Here is a 17,794-nt window from a genome sequence, read left to right as displayed (position 1 = left end):
ATAGAAGCAGAAGGCTTGGGTGGGCCTGAATCAATACTGACAGCAAGTGTATTCCTGCTGCTGGCTGGAGCAAGCCTGACTGCATGTCCTGCTTTGGTCCAATGTAAAGTGTTAAAAATAACAGCCATAGGTTGACAGCCTTATTTTGACTTACATACAAGCAGTACCAGAATATGTCACAGGGGGCGGTCTAATTCACTTGTCCTGTGTGTGGCAAAATAGCTCATCAGGAAATTAAATTCAGATAAATGTACCGTGTCTAAAAAAACCAGCCGCCAACACCTTCTGTTGCTTCTGGAGTCAAGACCCAGACTCCCAGCAGTATGGGGCTCTGCGTTTGCACACTGCAAACTACAACATCCAGAGCACTGATTGCTTTTCCAGGACTTGCCTGAAGAGACGAGGTTTAAACAACTCATGTTTGTGCATGGCAAAGGGAGTATACAGGCACGTCTTCATGCCAGGATAAGGTGGTGCCATGGGTGGGCGTGGGGGCAGAAGCAGCCTCTGTTTCTGGAGTAGTGAAGAGTCAGGTGACTCCAAATACGCAGATCCAAATATCCCCCCATTTGGGGAGGATATGTATCTTAAAATGGTAACCAAATTTTAAGCCCATGTATTGCAAATAACTTTCACTTGGAAAAACAGTGATGAGTGAACCCATCAAGGATGCACTTGCTGAGAAAGGAGCTGCTTAAAGTTATAGAAGTGTGGAACTGACCTGTATGGGGAAACATGGGTCATATCCTCAGCTTATATCAATTAGGACAGGGTCATTTTGCTTAGTGTCCTGTTAGGTATGATTTGGCTGATTATATTTTTTAGAACAGTGAGTTTTTGTAGAAATCTGTTTCTCCTTATCCAATATAGGGTGATGGGGTACAAATATTCTGGTATTACTGTAGATGCTGCATGTATTATAGAAGGGAATACATAATGCTTTCAATTTCTAGTATTTAAAAATTGATCAGTAGTCAGGATATTAAAAATACCATACTGTAAGTATTCCCTTTAGTGTCTGTGTTAGCACATTTTAGAATGCATCTGTTAAAGGAATAGTTTGGAATAGATGCAAATAGAGACTCACACAACAGAAATTTATAAATAATATATGCAAAAAACATTTGAGGGAACATTCCTAATATTCGATATTTCAGAAAAATATGCTATTGAGACTATTAAAACATTTGCTAGCATTTTGCACTCCGACTAGGAGTCTTTCTGAAGATTGAATGTTTTGAGGTTGAATATCCTCTTATCCTTAGCAGGAATTCTTCCAAAACATCTGAGCCTTATTAATAAAGTAGTGTGGGGAAGTGTCATATGGCAAGCGATGCATGTCATGATTTACTTAAGCACTTTTGAAGGTTATGGATCTTGTACTCCAAAACGCTTAGCAATAATAACAGCCAGTAGTCTCTCAGGAAGTATAGCAGAATTTTTTAATAATAAAAATAGTTTGTTAATCCAAATTCAGTAGGCTTTGAGGGAAAAGAAAGACAACATGAAAACAGTTTTCTAAGTGAATGTAGTTTTTTAGGCAGCAGAGTTCAGCAGATCCATATACTGAGAGCCGAGTTTTCATAAGCAGATGCTTAGAGGTGAGTGCACAGAAATGTGTGCTATTGTACCCTGACCCATGCTCGTGCTTGTTTGCATCTGCAAAGAAAAAGAGCCAGTGCTTATCCAGACATTGGGATTGCACCAAAAAGGCTTTTGTGTGAGTAAAGATAATCTGCCATAATGAAAGGGGAAACACAGGAAAAAATTAAGTAAAAAAAGAGACACGTTTTCACTTTGCTGACTCTGGGTTTTCAGAACCTTCCAGCACTGTCCAAATTCTTCTGTTATTAACATGTATTTCCCATTGGTTCCAGCAGGAGCTGAGAAATCTTATGGATTTCAACAGGACTAATGTTAATACCTTGTGGAGTATTTAATGATTGCTCCAGCTCATGTATCAGACACAAACACTAAACAGGAATTTTCAAATAAAAAGGGTTTTCTGTTACAGTCTTTAGTGGAAGGTAAAAACACAGAGAAAGCAGACAATGCTATTTCGTGAAGCAAACTAAAACATGTAGTTCCCAGCGTAAAACCCTAAACACAGAACCACAGAGACAATAGAATGAGTATTAGAGTAATCTGCATTATATTATATGCCAGTCTCGATGAAGTATTTAGATGTCCCCCATCGGTGAAGAATCTTTAGTGTAAATGAACTCAGTGTCACCTTAAAAAGCAAGTGAATTCCCTTCAAGAAATCCAGCAAAGTCTTCTCAGGAAGGCTGCTAGAAAGCAGGAAACTGCATCTATTTTCTTCACATCTAAAACAAGCACTAAGCCTTTCTTCCATTATCTTTACCTCTCTGCTGCAAGAAATTTGTATCCATATGACTGGAATCAAACCTGTTACAGCAGATGAAGACACTCTGGCTGGATATCCTTCCCTGAATACAATTGGATTTCTTTCTTGCGTTTTTGGGGGTTTGCTTTTGGGGGAGGGGAGTTTAATACTTCCTGAGTTTGGGAAAAGCTGTTTTCCTTGTTTATTTTTAGATTCATGTTATGGCCTTGTTGGAAACTGGTAGTTTAATTAAATTTCTCCCTACATAATGCAGTATCACATCAGGAAATTTAACTGACCAGCTCAGTGCGATGATTAGCGTATTAAATATTGATTTGAGACCTAGTAATGGTACCATTAGTGACTGTGCAGGAGGTTTGTTTAATCTTGTATTAAACTGCATTGCTTGTTATGAGAAAATGTGATCTTGCTGTCCTGAGTCACCTCTGAATTTCACATTGCTTGTCAAAGGATAACAAAGTCTTTTAGAGCTAAGCCATTTTATTTTATTTTATTTTGTGCATTTGATGCTGTCTATCAGAAGTTTTTGAGTTGGCTTCGGTTTGGTTGTTGATCCTCACTCACAGCAATTTAACCCAAACCTAGAATCCAAACCATGACATTGACTCTGCCTAAGTTATTTCCATTATGATGTTCTGCTTTCTGTATGCCTTGGAGTGTTATTCCTCTCAGCTGAGGGTAAAAGATGCTGTTAACTTTAATTATTATTAGATTATGTCTATTTATTCCCGAGGCCCAAAATGACTTTCCTTTTTTCATGTTCTTGTGCTGTCACAGCTGGACAGCTGGCTGGTAACTCATCAGTGGAGATGTATCGGCAAGTGCTTTTGTCAGGCTGCCGCTGTGTGGAGCTGGACTGCTGGAAAGGACGAACAGCTGAAGAAGAGCCAGTCATTACACACGGATTCACTATGACAACTGAAATATCCTTCAAGGTACAGCAACACAGCACACGGGTGTAGCTGGCTTCAGCTGGGGCAGTTTCTTTCATGTAAAATGCATCACAAATACATTGCTAGAACATTACTGCGTAGGTGGAAGGGAAGAGAAATGTGAGGGCAAAAAGATGTTTTAGGAGGAGATTTCAGAGCATGTGCAGAATCATTGGAAGAGAAGAGTTGCAGTATTTGGACCTTGCACAGGAACAGGTTCTTGGTCATCATGGCAATTGAAAGAAAAGGGATTATATGGTGTGATAGCCTGTACCATCTGAGGCCTGGGCTCAGTGCCCAGGTCCATACTTCTGTGCGTGTCCCTGCAGCACATCTCACAGGGAGAGAAACGGGTAGACCACAGTCAGGGCTGAAAGACCAGGTGTTGCCACCACAACTGGTTTTACACAGTGTAAAATGGGTCTGCGGATGCGTCTGGAGCCAGGAGGATGGGGAAGAAGGACTGGTTTGTGTTACAGCTCCATAGCGTGCGGCAGGGAGGAGAGCTGAGATGAAGGCTGCAAGAATTTGAACAGTGATAAGCAATGCGTCAGTACACTCTTTTTCTCTTCTCTGCCTGGTAAGTGGGAGTGGGAGACACGAGTGCTGAACTGAGGCAGAAAGCAGCAGCTATCATGGAAATCTCTGCAATTTGCAAGCCTTTAAATTCCTATGAGCAGAGAATAGGCTACTCATGCCCAGATGGGCAGGTCCCATCTACAGGGTCCAGACACTCAGCATTATATTCACAATTTAAAAAACTAATAACAGTGTGTGCAGTGTTACTCTTATCCCTGATACTTGGGAACAGATCTGAAGCACTAGAGGATGAAAAAGAAAAATTAGTATCTTTGGAGATTTTGAAGGGGATATTTGTGCCATTTAGACATTAAACATATCAGCCATATTACTGAATTTCATCTTCCGTTTCCTTTTTTGATAATAAAAGGTAGATACTATACCCTTAGCAATAACCTTAAGTTGTTATCTACTTGGAATTCTTAAAGATGGTTTTGATCCAAGGCGTTAAGAGGAGCAGGATGGAGGTGTTTCTCTATAGTATTAAGATTGGTAGTCAGCACAGCTTATAATGATACATCAGGATATCATTTTTGAAGTGTGAAGAAATAATTCTTGTTCATCTGAGACACTAACTCACCATGGAAATGCATTTCTGGACTTACCTGTGTGCAAGAAGATGTGGAAAAAAGTTCACTACTGAATTTGGTTATGTTACAGGTGTTAGGTGTGGCTTCTCTACTAGCTACAGCTTTGAAGCATGTCTCCCACGCTTGAAGCACGAATTGTTGGGTTTGGGGGTTTTTTGCCTTCTAGTGCCTTCCTTTAGGAAAAAAAAGCAAACAATGCTGCCACACAGACAAAACACCAAGTTTCACTTACACCAGAACACTCCTTTGTTTTTTCAGTTTGTTTTGTCTAACTCTTCACTGATGAGTTAATCACAGGAAAACGTAAAACAACATTCTTGCACGTTTGTTGTTAACTTTTCAGTTATGTTTGTATGAAGCCAATTATGTTTGTAGGCATAGAGTTTGATTGCTGGAAGTCCTTTAATTAAGGAAGATAGCTCAACTCCTTTGGTCATGAGCAGGAATTTAAAACAGTTAATCTGATTCTTAAAAGGATCATTAGCAGAAATGAGGATTATTCCTGGTTATTTACATGTTCAACCCTAGGCATTGTGTTGACAGGAGAGATATTGGAAGGTATTTTAAACCTACTAAGGAATATTTCATCTGTCATTTCAGGGCAAGTATTTTTTCTCCACACAGAACGTAAAATGTAAAAATGTATCGACTGCTGGTTTCTTTTCAACACTCAAAGTGTACTGCTCGGCTGAGGAGGAGCAAAATGGTAGTGAAATAATGTGTCAGAAGTGTGTGAATCAATTCAGAGTGATCACTGGGTCTTGAACGCTGAATCATTTATCAGCTCACACTTTCGGCATGACCATGGCACATAATGCTTCTGTTCAGTCTGTCAGTTTTCCCTGCCTCAGATAGGCTTTCTGAAGCGTGGAGACAGAAGCAATATATACTCCCCATCATCATGTTGCTGGAGGTTTTGTGGTTTTTTTGTTTGATTGGTTTTTACCTTGCTTCATGACATACAGAAATCAGTAAGGTTTTTCTCAGCTGCAGATTGTGAGCTATTGCCAGGGTGAGATTTTATAGGGAACCAACAATATTTTTCATACCATAACCAGGAATCTGTGCGTGTGTACTTTATATATACCTTGAAGACCTGTTTCAGGTGAGTCATTCTGCAGCTGGAGTAAAGTATGCAACTTACCATGGTGTTCCTCTCTGACCATAGAGAATTTGCATTTACATTTGAATGCAGTGCAACACTGAATCAGCAGCATATCTGTTTCTCCACTGAACCCATGCCTGAGCTTCTCATCCTCAGATTTCATCTGTGTAATCCTGATTTTACTCTTTCAGGTTATTTCTCCATGCATGATGGGTTTCATCCCTTCTTGCAGTTGAGAGGGCAGTTGAAAATAAATTTATGGATTTACTCCGTAGCTTGAGCACTGTGTAGGAGCAAGAAGGGCCTAAAGACTGCTTTTAGCAGTACCTCCTATATCCAGCCTCAAGTGTTCTTAAGCCCTGCATGATGCTCCATAACCACAGGGAGGGTGCAGGTGGGTGGAGACCAAGCCAGTGCTAATGATCTGGGTGGAGAGCATCAAGATGGGAGGACTCAATATTTGTAACCCAATTCTTAGCACTGCTGTTCCCTTGTAATGGCAAAATTGCCTTAGATACTTTTGAGAATCCCACCGGTTCTGAACAGCATTAAGGTGGTACCAGCACTTAGTGATTTACTGGAGCTGGAAAGAAAGTGTGCAGCAGGAATCACTCCATCGTGCGTTCCCCCATGGGAGAACCGCTGCTGTGAAACTGCAGCTTCCTACCTGCTTTCACCCAGCCTTCTGCACCATTTATTATTCTTCCAATAAATGCTTTGCCTATCTGCTTTCTTTAAAGACTAGAAGTGGTCTTAGTTGAAGTATATGAATGGTTAGTGATACATGAAGCATTTAAATATTTGGTGATTGCAGTTTAGTAAATATAGTCATTCACCACCTGTGTGTGCTGAGAGCAGTAGTTTCTCATCTTATAAGAGATGCTACAACAATTTGTGCATGAGCTGTGTTTTTTTCTACGTACATGAAGACTGTAAATTTTGTTTGTATCCTAGCTCATATCAGCAAATCTTGAGATGGATTGTACTTTGCTTCCAGCTCTGGATTCTGCAACCCAGCATCAGAGGAATGTACCAGAAGCTCAGCTTTCATTTTAGGAAGCGGATTTCTTGCTGTTACACTTCTCAACTGAGCCTTTAAAAGTACAGAAAATGAACAAAAGTAATCCCCAGAGGAGGCTTGTTTAAAATAAATAAATCTTTTAGTTTTTAGTCATCCTTGTGATTTGGGAGGGAACAGGCTTTACAGGTTCTTACAAACTCCAGAGTTTGACATCAATGCATATGGAAAGTCTTCAGTGTTTTATAAGTTCTTTTGTAAAAACAATTGTGTTCCAATTGTTACAGAGTCACACCAATAGAGAAACATTGACTGATTTGTAACAGTGAGTACATTACTGTATTATGCACCCCACTAAAATTAGTGTTATCAAATGATTTCTCTACTAGATTTACAGTTACCATTTTCCATCAGAGCTGAAAGGAAACAGTTTCAGTTTCTGAGCCCTCTGTTTGATGATTACTACACAGCCAACTGTTGTAACTGAGTAATGTTTTTTCTTTTTTTCTTTCTTTTGCCTTAAAGAGATTTCTGTCATCAAAAAAAGAGGGAACTAAAACTTGTGAGTCAGAGTAACTAAGGATTTTATGGATACGTGATTGTGCTGCTGATGTTTAGAAGACACACATTTGTCAGAGCATGTTTATTATTATGCAGAATAGTTCATGAAAGTCATAGCTTCAGGCATGGAACAACTCCACACAAAGACCAAGTTTTACATTTAAACTATTGATTTAGGCAGACATAAGTCATTTCTTGGGAAATGCAGTGCTTGAGGCTCATCAGACATTTTGGAGATTTGATTACAGTTCAGGTTGAAAAATTTGGTTGCTGCAAAACTACATCCGGAGCTTTCTGGGATGTTAAGAATGGAAGGTCTGATTTCAGGCAGTTTGGGCATTATTTCAGACCTCTTTGGGTCTTTTCTGTCTTCAAAGACAAAATGCTGTTTCTCTAGAGACATAAATTTGTAACTGTATGTATTTTGATTCTTTAGGAAGTAATAGAAGCTATTGCTGAATGTGCATTTAAGACATCACCCTTTCCAATCCTCCTTTCCTTTGAAAATCATGTGGATTCGTAAGTAATTACCATGTTTTCCTGTATGGTGTTACATTTTTTATAAGGTCTGAGCATGGAATTATGTATGCGCTTGTGGCAGTTTTATTATATGACATGATCAACGGCTCTTACCCCGCAAAAACTTGTATTGGCTTAAGTAACCACGTTGATCAGAATGAATCAGTCATGTTCTTAAAAAAACCTTCCTGAATTAAAACCTTTTGTATGAAAGAGAAAGTTTGAATAATTGTGAGACAAATTGCGTTAGCTTTACAGTCTTGGTATGTCCTGCTGGAATGTAGTGGTACTTCAAAGAAAAAGAAACAATATTTCACCTGCTTATGACCCTATTCTGTGCTATAAGCATTTTCAGTACACAGAATTTGGTCTGTTTCTCATGTGCTGGAAGTAGAGGCCAGAACCATAGACTAGCTAGGATTGTGAAACAGGTGATATGGATGGCCAGGAACTGTTTCTTTTCTACCAAAAAATACCAGTTTACCTAAGCTGTTTTCTTTTTGGGGTTTTTTTCAGTTACAAAGAAAGGACAATTTTTCTGTGTAAGAAAAGAAAAAATAAGTGAGAACACTTCTAAATTTGTCCCAGTGATCTATATTATTATTATTATTATTATTATTATTATTATTATTATTTTAGTTCTGATTCTTCTTTTTTAAAGTTTGACATTAACTTTGGGTTTGAATGTAGAGACCGCATGGTTCAAAGTGGGGTGACATTGACACATAACATGTGCCTTAACCTCAATTGCCTTTTTGCCTTTTGTTTTCTGCTGTGAAAACATTTTCAATGCTTGTGGGGCCAGTTTGGACTGAGAAACTTTTTTTTAATGTGAAGTAAAAAGTAATCTTTGGGGCGGCTATGAATGATTTAATACAAATCAGAAAAAATGTTGGCACTTCTGCTTCTTAAAGAGGAAAAGGGTGAGGGCTAACTGCTTTTCCATTGTTTTAGGAAGAACATTCATGTCATAAGGGAAGGAACTGGTAGAAGAAGCTATGTAAGAATGTTTTTAAGAACAGATGTGACAATACTGATCAAAAATTATGTCGGTGGAAAAATCTAAAATCTGAGAGCTGACCAACACTACCTGTATGTCTTACAGTATAAGTTTACACTACCTTTTTTGGACAATTATGTGCTTGCTCTGCACACATTTAAAGGCCACATGGTTATGATTCAAACAGCTAGCTGTTAAATCCTGCTTAGTTAGTTTTGTCTTCCTCTGAAAGACCACACAGATACTGCATTTAATTTCCTTCTCTAATTGGTCCCTTCCGGGTTTTTTGGTGTAAGTTATATCACTTTGGACTTGCTTATGCTCACCTACTGCTGTAGGTTTTAACTTGCAATGCTTTTCTCAGTGCTTCCAAATGCAACCTCTGGTCTTTAGAAAAGATCTCAACCATCATTCTTCAATGTATTGTATTTTGTATTCATTCTTCTGTTTTTGTTAAAATATACATTCACTGCATTACTATAAGGCAGAGAAAAAGCAACGTCCAGTTTATTTTAACCAGAAGGGTTACATTTTTCTTCCTTTAAAGTCATTAAGACTTAAATCTTCAACTATTCCAGGGCAATCTGTTCTATTTTAGGGAAGTAAAGAAGTAAATACTTGTGTAATATAAACTCCTGTCAGATATAAGTTACATACAAAACTGGCTTTAAAACTGTAAGATGAAACATTGTCAAAACTAAAGGTGATGTGATACTGCAGGAACGTGTCAAAAAGGGAACAGTTACTTACTGCTGCATTACTCCAATCTTTAGAATTTGCCCTGCAGAAACCATTGAACCTTTCTCTTCAGAAAACTCCAGTCATGGAATAATGAATTATCCCTAAGCGTATTATTTGATGTCCTTTTCCATGCACTGCTATGACATAGGTTTTTAGCAAAGCAAGTCTGCAAAAACAGTATCAAGTATTTTCTCTATCTGAGGCTTTATTGCTATTTATTATTTTTTGCTGCAGTAAATCATCAGACTTAATGAGTATGATTTCTAATTTTGCTTTGGCTGAAAATAATTTCTAGTTATTTTACCAACTGCTACAATTATCTCTTCATTTCTTCACTAGTTGCTAGAGAAATCTGCAATTAGTCATGCCACTCACAGAAACCTTCACCTAATTTCATGGAATGCTCCTTTTGTCTTTTCATTTACTTGGAATGTTGTTTTTCTCCTGGATCTTAAAAGATGGGCTTTGCCCTGAGTATTAACAAAAAATGCTAAGTGTTTTTATAGAATTGCTGTCAAACAAATCTTCTGACATCAGTTTCTACTTTTGGGTGACCAAATTTTTCTTCTGATTTTCAAGTTACAAGAATCAGTATTCATGTATGAAATGCTGGTCCCATACAAAGCAGTGGAAATTTTGGTGTTGGCTTAAACAGAAATACGGTTTTAGCTTGTGTTCTCTATTCATGACTTTTAAACAGACTGCGATTATCAGAGGTAAATAAGTTTTACATCACCACCATAGATGTGACAGCGTTAATTACCACTGGACTTAAAATGCAATTTTTCTTCCTTCTGGTTTATGTTCATGAGAATATTTTTAACACTTTTTGTCCACCTAGGGAACAAATCACTTGTTAGCACATAGTGTTAATCATCTCATTTTGCTTTCTCTCAATGTTTTTCCTAGAAGGACTTCTCTCTAATGTCTATATAGCACATGAAGAATTTTCATTTCCTTTGCTATAACTCCATTATGTAGTATATTTCTTCTTGCCTGTTTTTATACAATAAAAAGTTTAGAAAAAGAGGCAAGCATATAGATTTTAGAATATATAAAATATTATATATACCATCATTTATATTGAAGGGAAAACATGCACAATGAAGAAAAGACAGTACTGAGAAAAAATGTGGTTCTGTCAAAAAATAGAGAAGTGCCTTGAAAACATTGAAAAGACCTCAAGAAGACCTTGACGTTTGAAATTGGGCTTGCAAGAAGATAAGCAATCTGCAAATCTAAAAGCAGACACTCTATAATTAGAACTGTACTGATGATATAGCAAAAAGGTTAAGTGATCCTTGAGCAGTATCCATGTAAGATTGCTTCCAAGATTAAATTTAATTACAGTTATTCATATTGCTGGTTTCTTGCTGGAATTGTGATTTCAAATATTAACAGGATTTTTATCACTTTTTGTTCTTACACTTTAAATTATTTCAGAATCTTCTGGGAAGTGTCTGTGTCTTTGTCTTATGCAGAAGAAGGATCTCTGCAGAAGTGATGATAATATATTGTTAGGAGCAGTAGTAGTGCAGTAGTGCCAAAGAGCCTCTGTGATTGACTTTCATAATAGGCATAATACAAACACAGTAAAACAAAATACAAGCGGTACAGTAATAGTAATGAAAACATTTCTTAATATTCTTTGTATTTCCATATCTCCAGGTATGATGTTCCCACTTTATCTTCCCTTGCCCTGGCACATTTTGGGGGCATATATAATTAGTGTATGTGCTACCCATCCATGTCTGCACAGTGAAAATCATAAGGCAGATAAAGTCAGCTCTTTTCAGGCAATCGATTCTCATTACAATACATGAATGCTGAGAGACTTTCCAATAATAGTAGATGTGGACTGGGAAATACCTGCTTTTTTGTTTCATAACACAAATGGGGAAATATGTTGATGTAGAAAAGCTGGTATTTCAATCTGTTGCTCTGGTTCATAATTTTTAAAGAAGGGAAAATAAAAAGAAACTGATATTCCAGCTTTTAAACTACTATAATAGTAATACATAATCTGTACTATTACTAATGATCTATCTCTTGAAACTCTACATGTATATATAAAAAAGAGAGAGAGAACACAAAAACCCTACCACTCAGTTAAATGCTGGTACTCCTAAATATTTTTTATTCCCTCTTAGGAGCTTTTAAAAATAACTGTGCATATAGTCCAGTTCACAAAGACAAGTAATTTTGTAACGTCAAGGTTTTCCTCCTTTGGCCTTTCTACTACTGCAAGATTGGTTTATAGTATTAAAAAACGTTAGTTTTTTACGTATTTTTCCTTTTCCTTCTTTCTGCTGCTGGGATGCAGTGACATTGGAATGTAAACGCTAAACAGAAATAGTGTTGCATTACATTTTTCTCTTTTGCAAAAATGAAAGTTCTCACTGTGCTCTCTTTGAGGTAAACATGTAAGTAATCACAGAAGATCAGAAGAATTTGTTCTAGCTGTGGTGATAGTTTGAAATTTATTAGATCTAACTCTTGCATATTTTGGGGGGATTCATATCAAGAGTTCTTTCTGGAGTTGATGTGCCCATTTAAAAATGCTGATGTCACATCTAATTACTACAATTTCAATAATTGTGCTCTTTTGATTCAAGAAGATGTCCTTTGAATTTTCTGGGTTCTAAGAGCATGGGTCTATTCAAAATATACACTGGTGGCGAAGTCGGAAATAAAATTTGCTATAATGACCCTAGACTGATAGCAAATACCTAGTCTGCTTGCTTACTAGAGTGAGGCGCCTTTATTTTCCTTGGTAGCTGGCGGTTAGGAATAGCTAACGCACTGTCGTAGCCTGATCTATTCTTCCCATCACTTCCCTTGTGGGTTCTTAGTTCCACTGCCTTGCTCGTCTTCATCTTAATTTTCCATCCTCAGCTAAAAGTGGCTTTTAGCTTTTTTTTGCAGAATTGGCTGCACGCAAAAGAAAGCATTAATGAAATGCTGTAGTGATTTAAACTGCATGAAGCACTTGCATAGCTTTGTGGAATAATTTAAAGCCTCCTCACAATATATTTTGTCAGTGACTGAGCTAATGACCAGTTCACCCCCTATCTGCTTCAAGGGACATCCAGAATGCTGATCTCAGGGAAATTACATTTTCTGATTCAAATGCCACCCAGCCTTTATCTCAGCTCTGGTTTGGCCTTGCTGACCCCAGGAAGAGCTGCAGTGCCAGGTGCTCAGCTGGTAGCTAATGACAAACTAGACACAGTAGTGGCTGTACTCTTGGTTCGCAAGAGAAAAATGAGCACTCCTTTTTTCCTATATACCCAGCTCTATTTTGTCATGAAAAATAGCTCCATGGTAACATAACCGCGAATACCATCCATGTATCTTCCATGATACGCAGATCATAATTAACAATAGTTGAGGAAGTTATATTAAGCAATATAAACCTGTCCTTTAATCAAGACTTCTCAACAGAGTGTCAAAAAAGGAAACTTTTAAAAGTACCTAAGCCCAGATGTTACAGATTTTAAACAGGCACATATTACAAAAATAGACAGTTGTCTAAAATTAGAAAGAGAGTGACTGTAGCAATGAGCTGCATTTTAAGATGATTTGATAATATTTCCAAGAGTATAACCTGTCTTCAGTCCTAAAACTCCCATCACTGATATATAGGAATTGTTTCATTCTTTGGTTGCACTTTGGGAAAATTGATTATAAACCGAGTTTACTGAGGTTCAGTTTACTTCTAGAGGATGTAGTGAAAACTGCTGAAGTAATTTTCTATGGTAAAATTTGACACTCTACCTGATTTTAAATAAAATTTAAATTTTTTTAAAAAAGGAATCTGACCACATACCCAAACAAGCATAAAATGATCATTGAGCAGCTCCACCTAGCAGCTTGTTATTACATCCAGATCCCCGCTAAGACGACTGTCCTGGTATGTTGGTCCCAGTTATATACACATAACATGCATGCTGCATGTAATAGTATGCATATAAAAACACTTATTACAGCAATTCTCCAAACTGAGATAATACATCTTAGCAGTAGCACAATTACATCTACGCTATGACTGCCAGTGAGGATATGTCAGGGGAAGTAATTCTGAGTGAGCTGGTGAGAACAGTGCAAGCTTTTGGTGCAAACCCAGCCCAGGAGGTCTGCAGATGGGTCGTTGCTTTGTTGTGGAGCACAGTGCAGAGGTGCAGCCGCAGCTCCAGGCAGGGCCGCACCTGAACGGGCTGACACGCTGCACAGGCACAGCACCCACCTCACATGGGCTGACAAATAGGGTGGGAAAGTGGACTGCGTTTTAGCAGAAAATGGGCAGTAAAACTAACTGCATTTTAGAAATCTGCAGTAAAACTAGCTGCTTCTCTACCAGTGCCTATAACTGATGCAGCTTTGCTGGTTTTGAGACCCAAGTAATGTCTTCTGCCCCTTCTTCTGTATGGCTGTGCCTTATGGACATGCTGAGTGAGGCGATAGGTACCCTTGGCTCGGGAAATTTAACAGAGACACCTGCACAGGAGACTCCTTTCTGTGTAACTGTTTTGGGTTTTGTGCCCCAGATCAGGTATGACAAAAAGACAACAATATCCAAATGGGGTTGGGGGGATATGTGTGTGAGAAGAATGCCAGGCATATGTAGAAAGTAACATAAGGAGGAAAATACTTAAACTTCGAATAAAAATGTTGCCTGAAAGATGCAAATTCGCGTAATGGTTATTTCCCTAAAGGTAACAACTGACACCCTCATTTTTTTATTTTCTAAGTGCATGGGAAAATATACCTCAATGTTAAAGTTCAGTTTCACTATTATTCAATTGACTAGTGCCTTTACTTCATGTGTGATCCTTTTGATAAGCTCTATCAGAGGAATGGGAATAATTGCATGATATATCTAGGTCTCTCTGAAAAATTCACAGCAATTGGATCAGGAAATTATATCTAGTTTAGGGATTTTAGATATTCCATTACTGCTGCTTTCACTCTGTAGCATTAGTAGGACTCATTTCTTTCTTTCTTTTCTCCCTTTTAGCCCTAAACAACAGGCAAAAATGGCAGAGTACTGCAGATTAATATTTGGAGATGCATTGCTTATGGATCCATTGGAAAAATACCCGGTAATATGGTTTGGTATTTATCAGATCACAAAGATCTGTGTGAATTGTTATTTAAGTGTTTCAGTCCTGTGTCATTCCTCATACACGGCCTTTCAAAACAGAGTCTAAAGGAGAGGGTTAAACAACGTGAGCTGTTGGTGACTTAAGCATATAATTTCTGATGCAGAGATTGTTCTGATACAGTGAATTGTGATCTTCTAAATGCAATTGATTCTCATAGCTGCCATTTTATAATGTAGGCTTTCATATTTGAACTAATACTTATTTCAGTTATTGCTGTAGACATTTCATAAAGCATTTTTCTTTTCTTCTTAAGTGCCCTCAGTAGCCCTGTTTCGTTTAATGTTGAGATTACCTCTTGTGCAAAATACGTTTCATTTTAACAGGGCTTGTAGAGGTTACAAAATTATCTTGCACCATGTGGGCCCTAAGAAATTACCATAAGCTCGTTTCTTTTGTTGTTGTAATAAATTTCTCTTTCTTTTCCTGCAAGCTTGAACCTGGGGTTCCTCTTCCAAGCCCCATGGATTTAATGTATAAAATTCTGGTGAAGAATAAAAAGAAGTCACATAAGTCTGCAGATGGAAGTGCAAAAAAGAAGCTTTCGGAGCAAGCTTCCAACACATGCAGTGATACGTCTAGTATGTTTGAACCTTCCTCCCCTGGAGCAGGTATGAATTGAATCTACAAATATATTTGTCCCTAAAACCCAAATGCTTAATTATAGCTATCATTCAGTCCATTTACATTGCTCTAGCAAGGTAAAGGTACACCAGTGTGGGCCTTACTCAGTAGGAAACAACGCTAAGTGTCATTGATCCAGGAGTCTGTGAAGGCTCATGGCTGAGGAATCACTTACAGAGTGACCGAAAGCTCAGTGGTGTGTAATAACATTTATCTGCACTGCTTAGGAAGTAGAGCAAGCTGCCAAGTCCTCCACCCTTGGGTGCCTTTTCTATGTGCCCAAGCCTGATATCAAATATAAATGTTTTCTGATTTTTGTTGCCTCAAAGATGTACCTACCATTTGGTGCCCTTTCAGACTTAACCCATTACACAGGAGAACTGCAGTGGTTCTGTAGTGTCTTAAGATTTAGGGTAACTGTGAATGAGATATCTGTTCCTTGGGCAGGCAAGGCTTAACCCTCTGTTGTCTTGCATTAGTTGGGAACGCATCACAGACCTCTGTGCAAAGTGCTATAAAATGTTCTTCTGTTCCGGAGATAGAAACAGGCAAAAATATTACTGCAAACAAATATTTGTTACCACCAGGAATTGTAGGGAATGTAGCCAATGGAAAGCAGTGTATTACATTTGACTTGTTCATTATTAGCAGAATTTTTAAAATCAGAAATGAAATAGAAAAGTTACTATAATTTAATGATCTGCAGGGGACCATTGTGAGTGTCGGTATGCAAAAATTAGTAAGAGATGGTCTTTGTTCTGAAGAGCTTGAAACCTAACTAGAAAAGACAGAAGTGCAGAGGAAAAGATAAAGTACGGATTTGCTCTAAACCACAGGAGCAGATTAGCAGCAGGACAAACAACAAAATCTGTATATCCTGATTCCCAGCCCAATTTCTGTTCCCTGCACTAGAATTTCTTCTTCCTTTTAAGACTGAAATTTTGGATTGCTAAAAGCATAGACATTTATGCCCCAGTAGTAGAATACTTATAGAGCGAATTGAAAGCTTTACTGGAATATAAGTTCATTACCATTTGCCATTAAAAAACTTTTTCCTATTGTTTGCAATTTTTTCTAAACTGATTAATTGAGCTGAAATTTTTCATGGTGGCAGTTTGCCTCAAGCTGAATAAAGAAAAAAGAATCCTGCTGTATTGGTGGATAACACTGTTTATCCTATTAGAAGCAAAGAAAGATTTTTCAACTATTGTGTTAAGAAACTTTGAAAAGGGCATGCTTTGGAGTAGGGCTTGGATTTCAAAGGAAGATTCATCCTGGTGTCAGGAGTGATTTAATACTGTTTTCTTGATTTGCTTTAGTCAAATCCCAAGCAACAGAAAAATAAGTGTGTGTATGCCAACTGACTCCTTTCCAACACTTGAAATCAGCCCTGGGATCCTAACTCTACATTTTTGTTACCAGCACATAGTGAGAACCCAGTGGCAAAGTATATGTCTTGCTTTCTGAGTGCCTGATCTGCATAGAGGGTAACAGCTTTATCTTTCAGGAGCCTCTCTATGAGCTTATATAGGAAAAGACCTGGGCTGTGAATCTAGATGTTGATGATGATGGAAGGCAGGGGAGTCAGTCCCATAATAGGGTGTGTAATTTTACAAATTAACTGTGAAAATTATGTCTGTATTGCCAAAATAACAACCTCTGTTAACTGTAGATTGTGAAGATGAACACTTACAAATTAGAAAATGCTAGAACTGAGATTGCAAAATTGATGTGGTCACTTGGTTTATCTGTGACTGCCGAAATATATTACTTGTAATCCTTCTGCCAGCCATTGTTTCTCCTTTAGGACCTATGCCTCTTTTGGAGAATGCAGTTAGTCAATATTTTTTCTCTCTCTGTCATTCAATACTTGATCCTAGATGTAGCATCCTCATCTTGCAGTGAACTTCTGTGGGGGTATCCAGGCTGCATATGAGCACTTGACAAACAGCAGTGAATTTATCTGAACAATACCTGTGGGAAGTGAAATAATATTAAGCCAATTTTATCTAAGGACAGCCAAGTCTGAGAGAGCTTAAGAACAGTTTAGGGGTGACTCATAAGGAATATCCAGTATCTGATTTTTCAAGAATACTTTGAATTTTTAAGTATTCAGAGCACAGCTCCAGAGATTTCAGCTACAGCTTACAGTTATGAGCACGCAGCATTTCTGTAAATCAAATGCCAGATTTCTGTCTGTGAACATTTAAAAAAAAAAAAAATTATTCACCATTTTATAAGACTGCTGTGGCAAGACCCAGTGAAGAGCATGGTTCCATGGGGCAGTGCTCAACAGTCACCATGACACCCTTCTTTTCACTGCCTTGTTCCTTAGGTGCATCTCAATATCAGCAACATGTAATGCTGGAGCACTGCAAGCATTATGCTCCTCTATACCCAGTACCAATTCCTTTCTGGAGCACAAGAGGAGTAATGCAGTGAAAGAGTCACTAAAGGAAGCCTAATTCTTAACATTTCTTAACATGAAGTGTTTCAATACTCCAACCTCAATATAATCTTTACATTTAGTAAGTTGGGCATATTGTTCAAATAACTGTATTGTATTGTGTAGCTCCTGTCAGAATTACTGCTGAT

At 37.9% G+C, this 17,794-nt stretch overlaps 1 protein-coding gene across 3 annotated transcripts in view; it reads left to right on the top strand.

Annotated features, from left to right (window-relative positions):
* The window catches only part of PLCB1 (phospholipase C beta 1), a 412,892-nt gene that overhangs the window by 294,207 nt on the left and 100,891 nt on the right, over nucleotides 1–17,794 (top strand). For all 3 annotated transcript variants that reach the window (XM_069787592.1, XM_069787594.1, XM_069787593.1), the window contains exons 11-14: nucleotides 3,146–3,303; nucleotides 7,590–7,672; nucleotides 14,431–14,515; nucleotides 15,009–15,186. In XM_069787592.1, coding sequence (XP_069643693.1) covers nucleotides 3,146–3,303; nucleotides 7,590–7,672; nucleotides 14,431–14,515; nucleotides 15,009–15,186 — 504 coding nt within the window. The remainder of the gene's footprint in view (nucleotides 1–3,145; nucleotides 3,304–7,589; nucleotides 7,673–14,430; nucleotides 14,516–15,008; nucleotides 15,187–17,794) is intronic.

This window comes from Haliaeetus albicilla, chromosome 7 (assembly GCF_947461875.1).
Source record: "Haliaeetus albicilla chromosome 7, bHalAlb1.1, whole genome shotgun sequence".
NCBI classification, from domain to species: domain Eukaryota; kingdom Metazoa; phylum Chordata; class Aves; order Accipitriformes; family Accipitridae; genus Haliaeetus; species Haliaeetus albicilla.
This window is presented reverse-complemented; position numbering and strand designations above follow the sequence as displayed.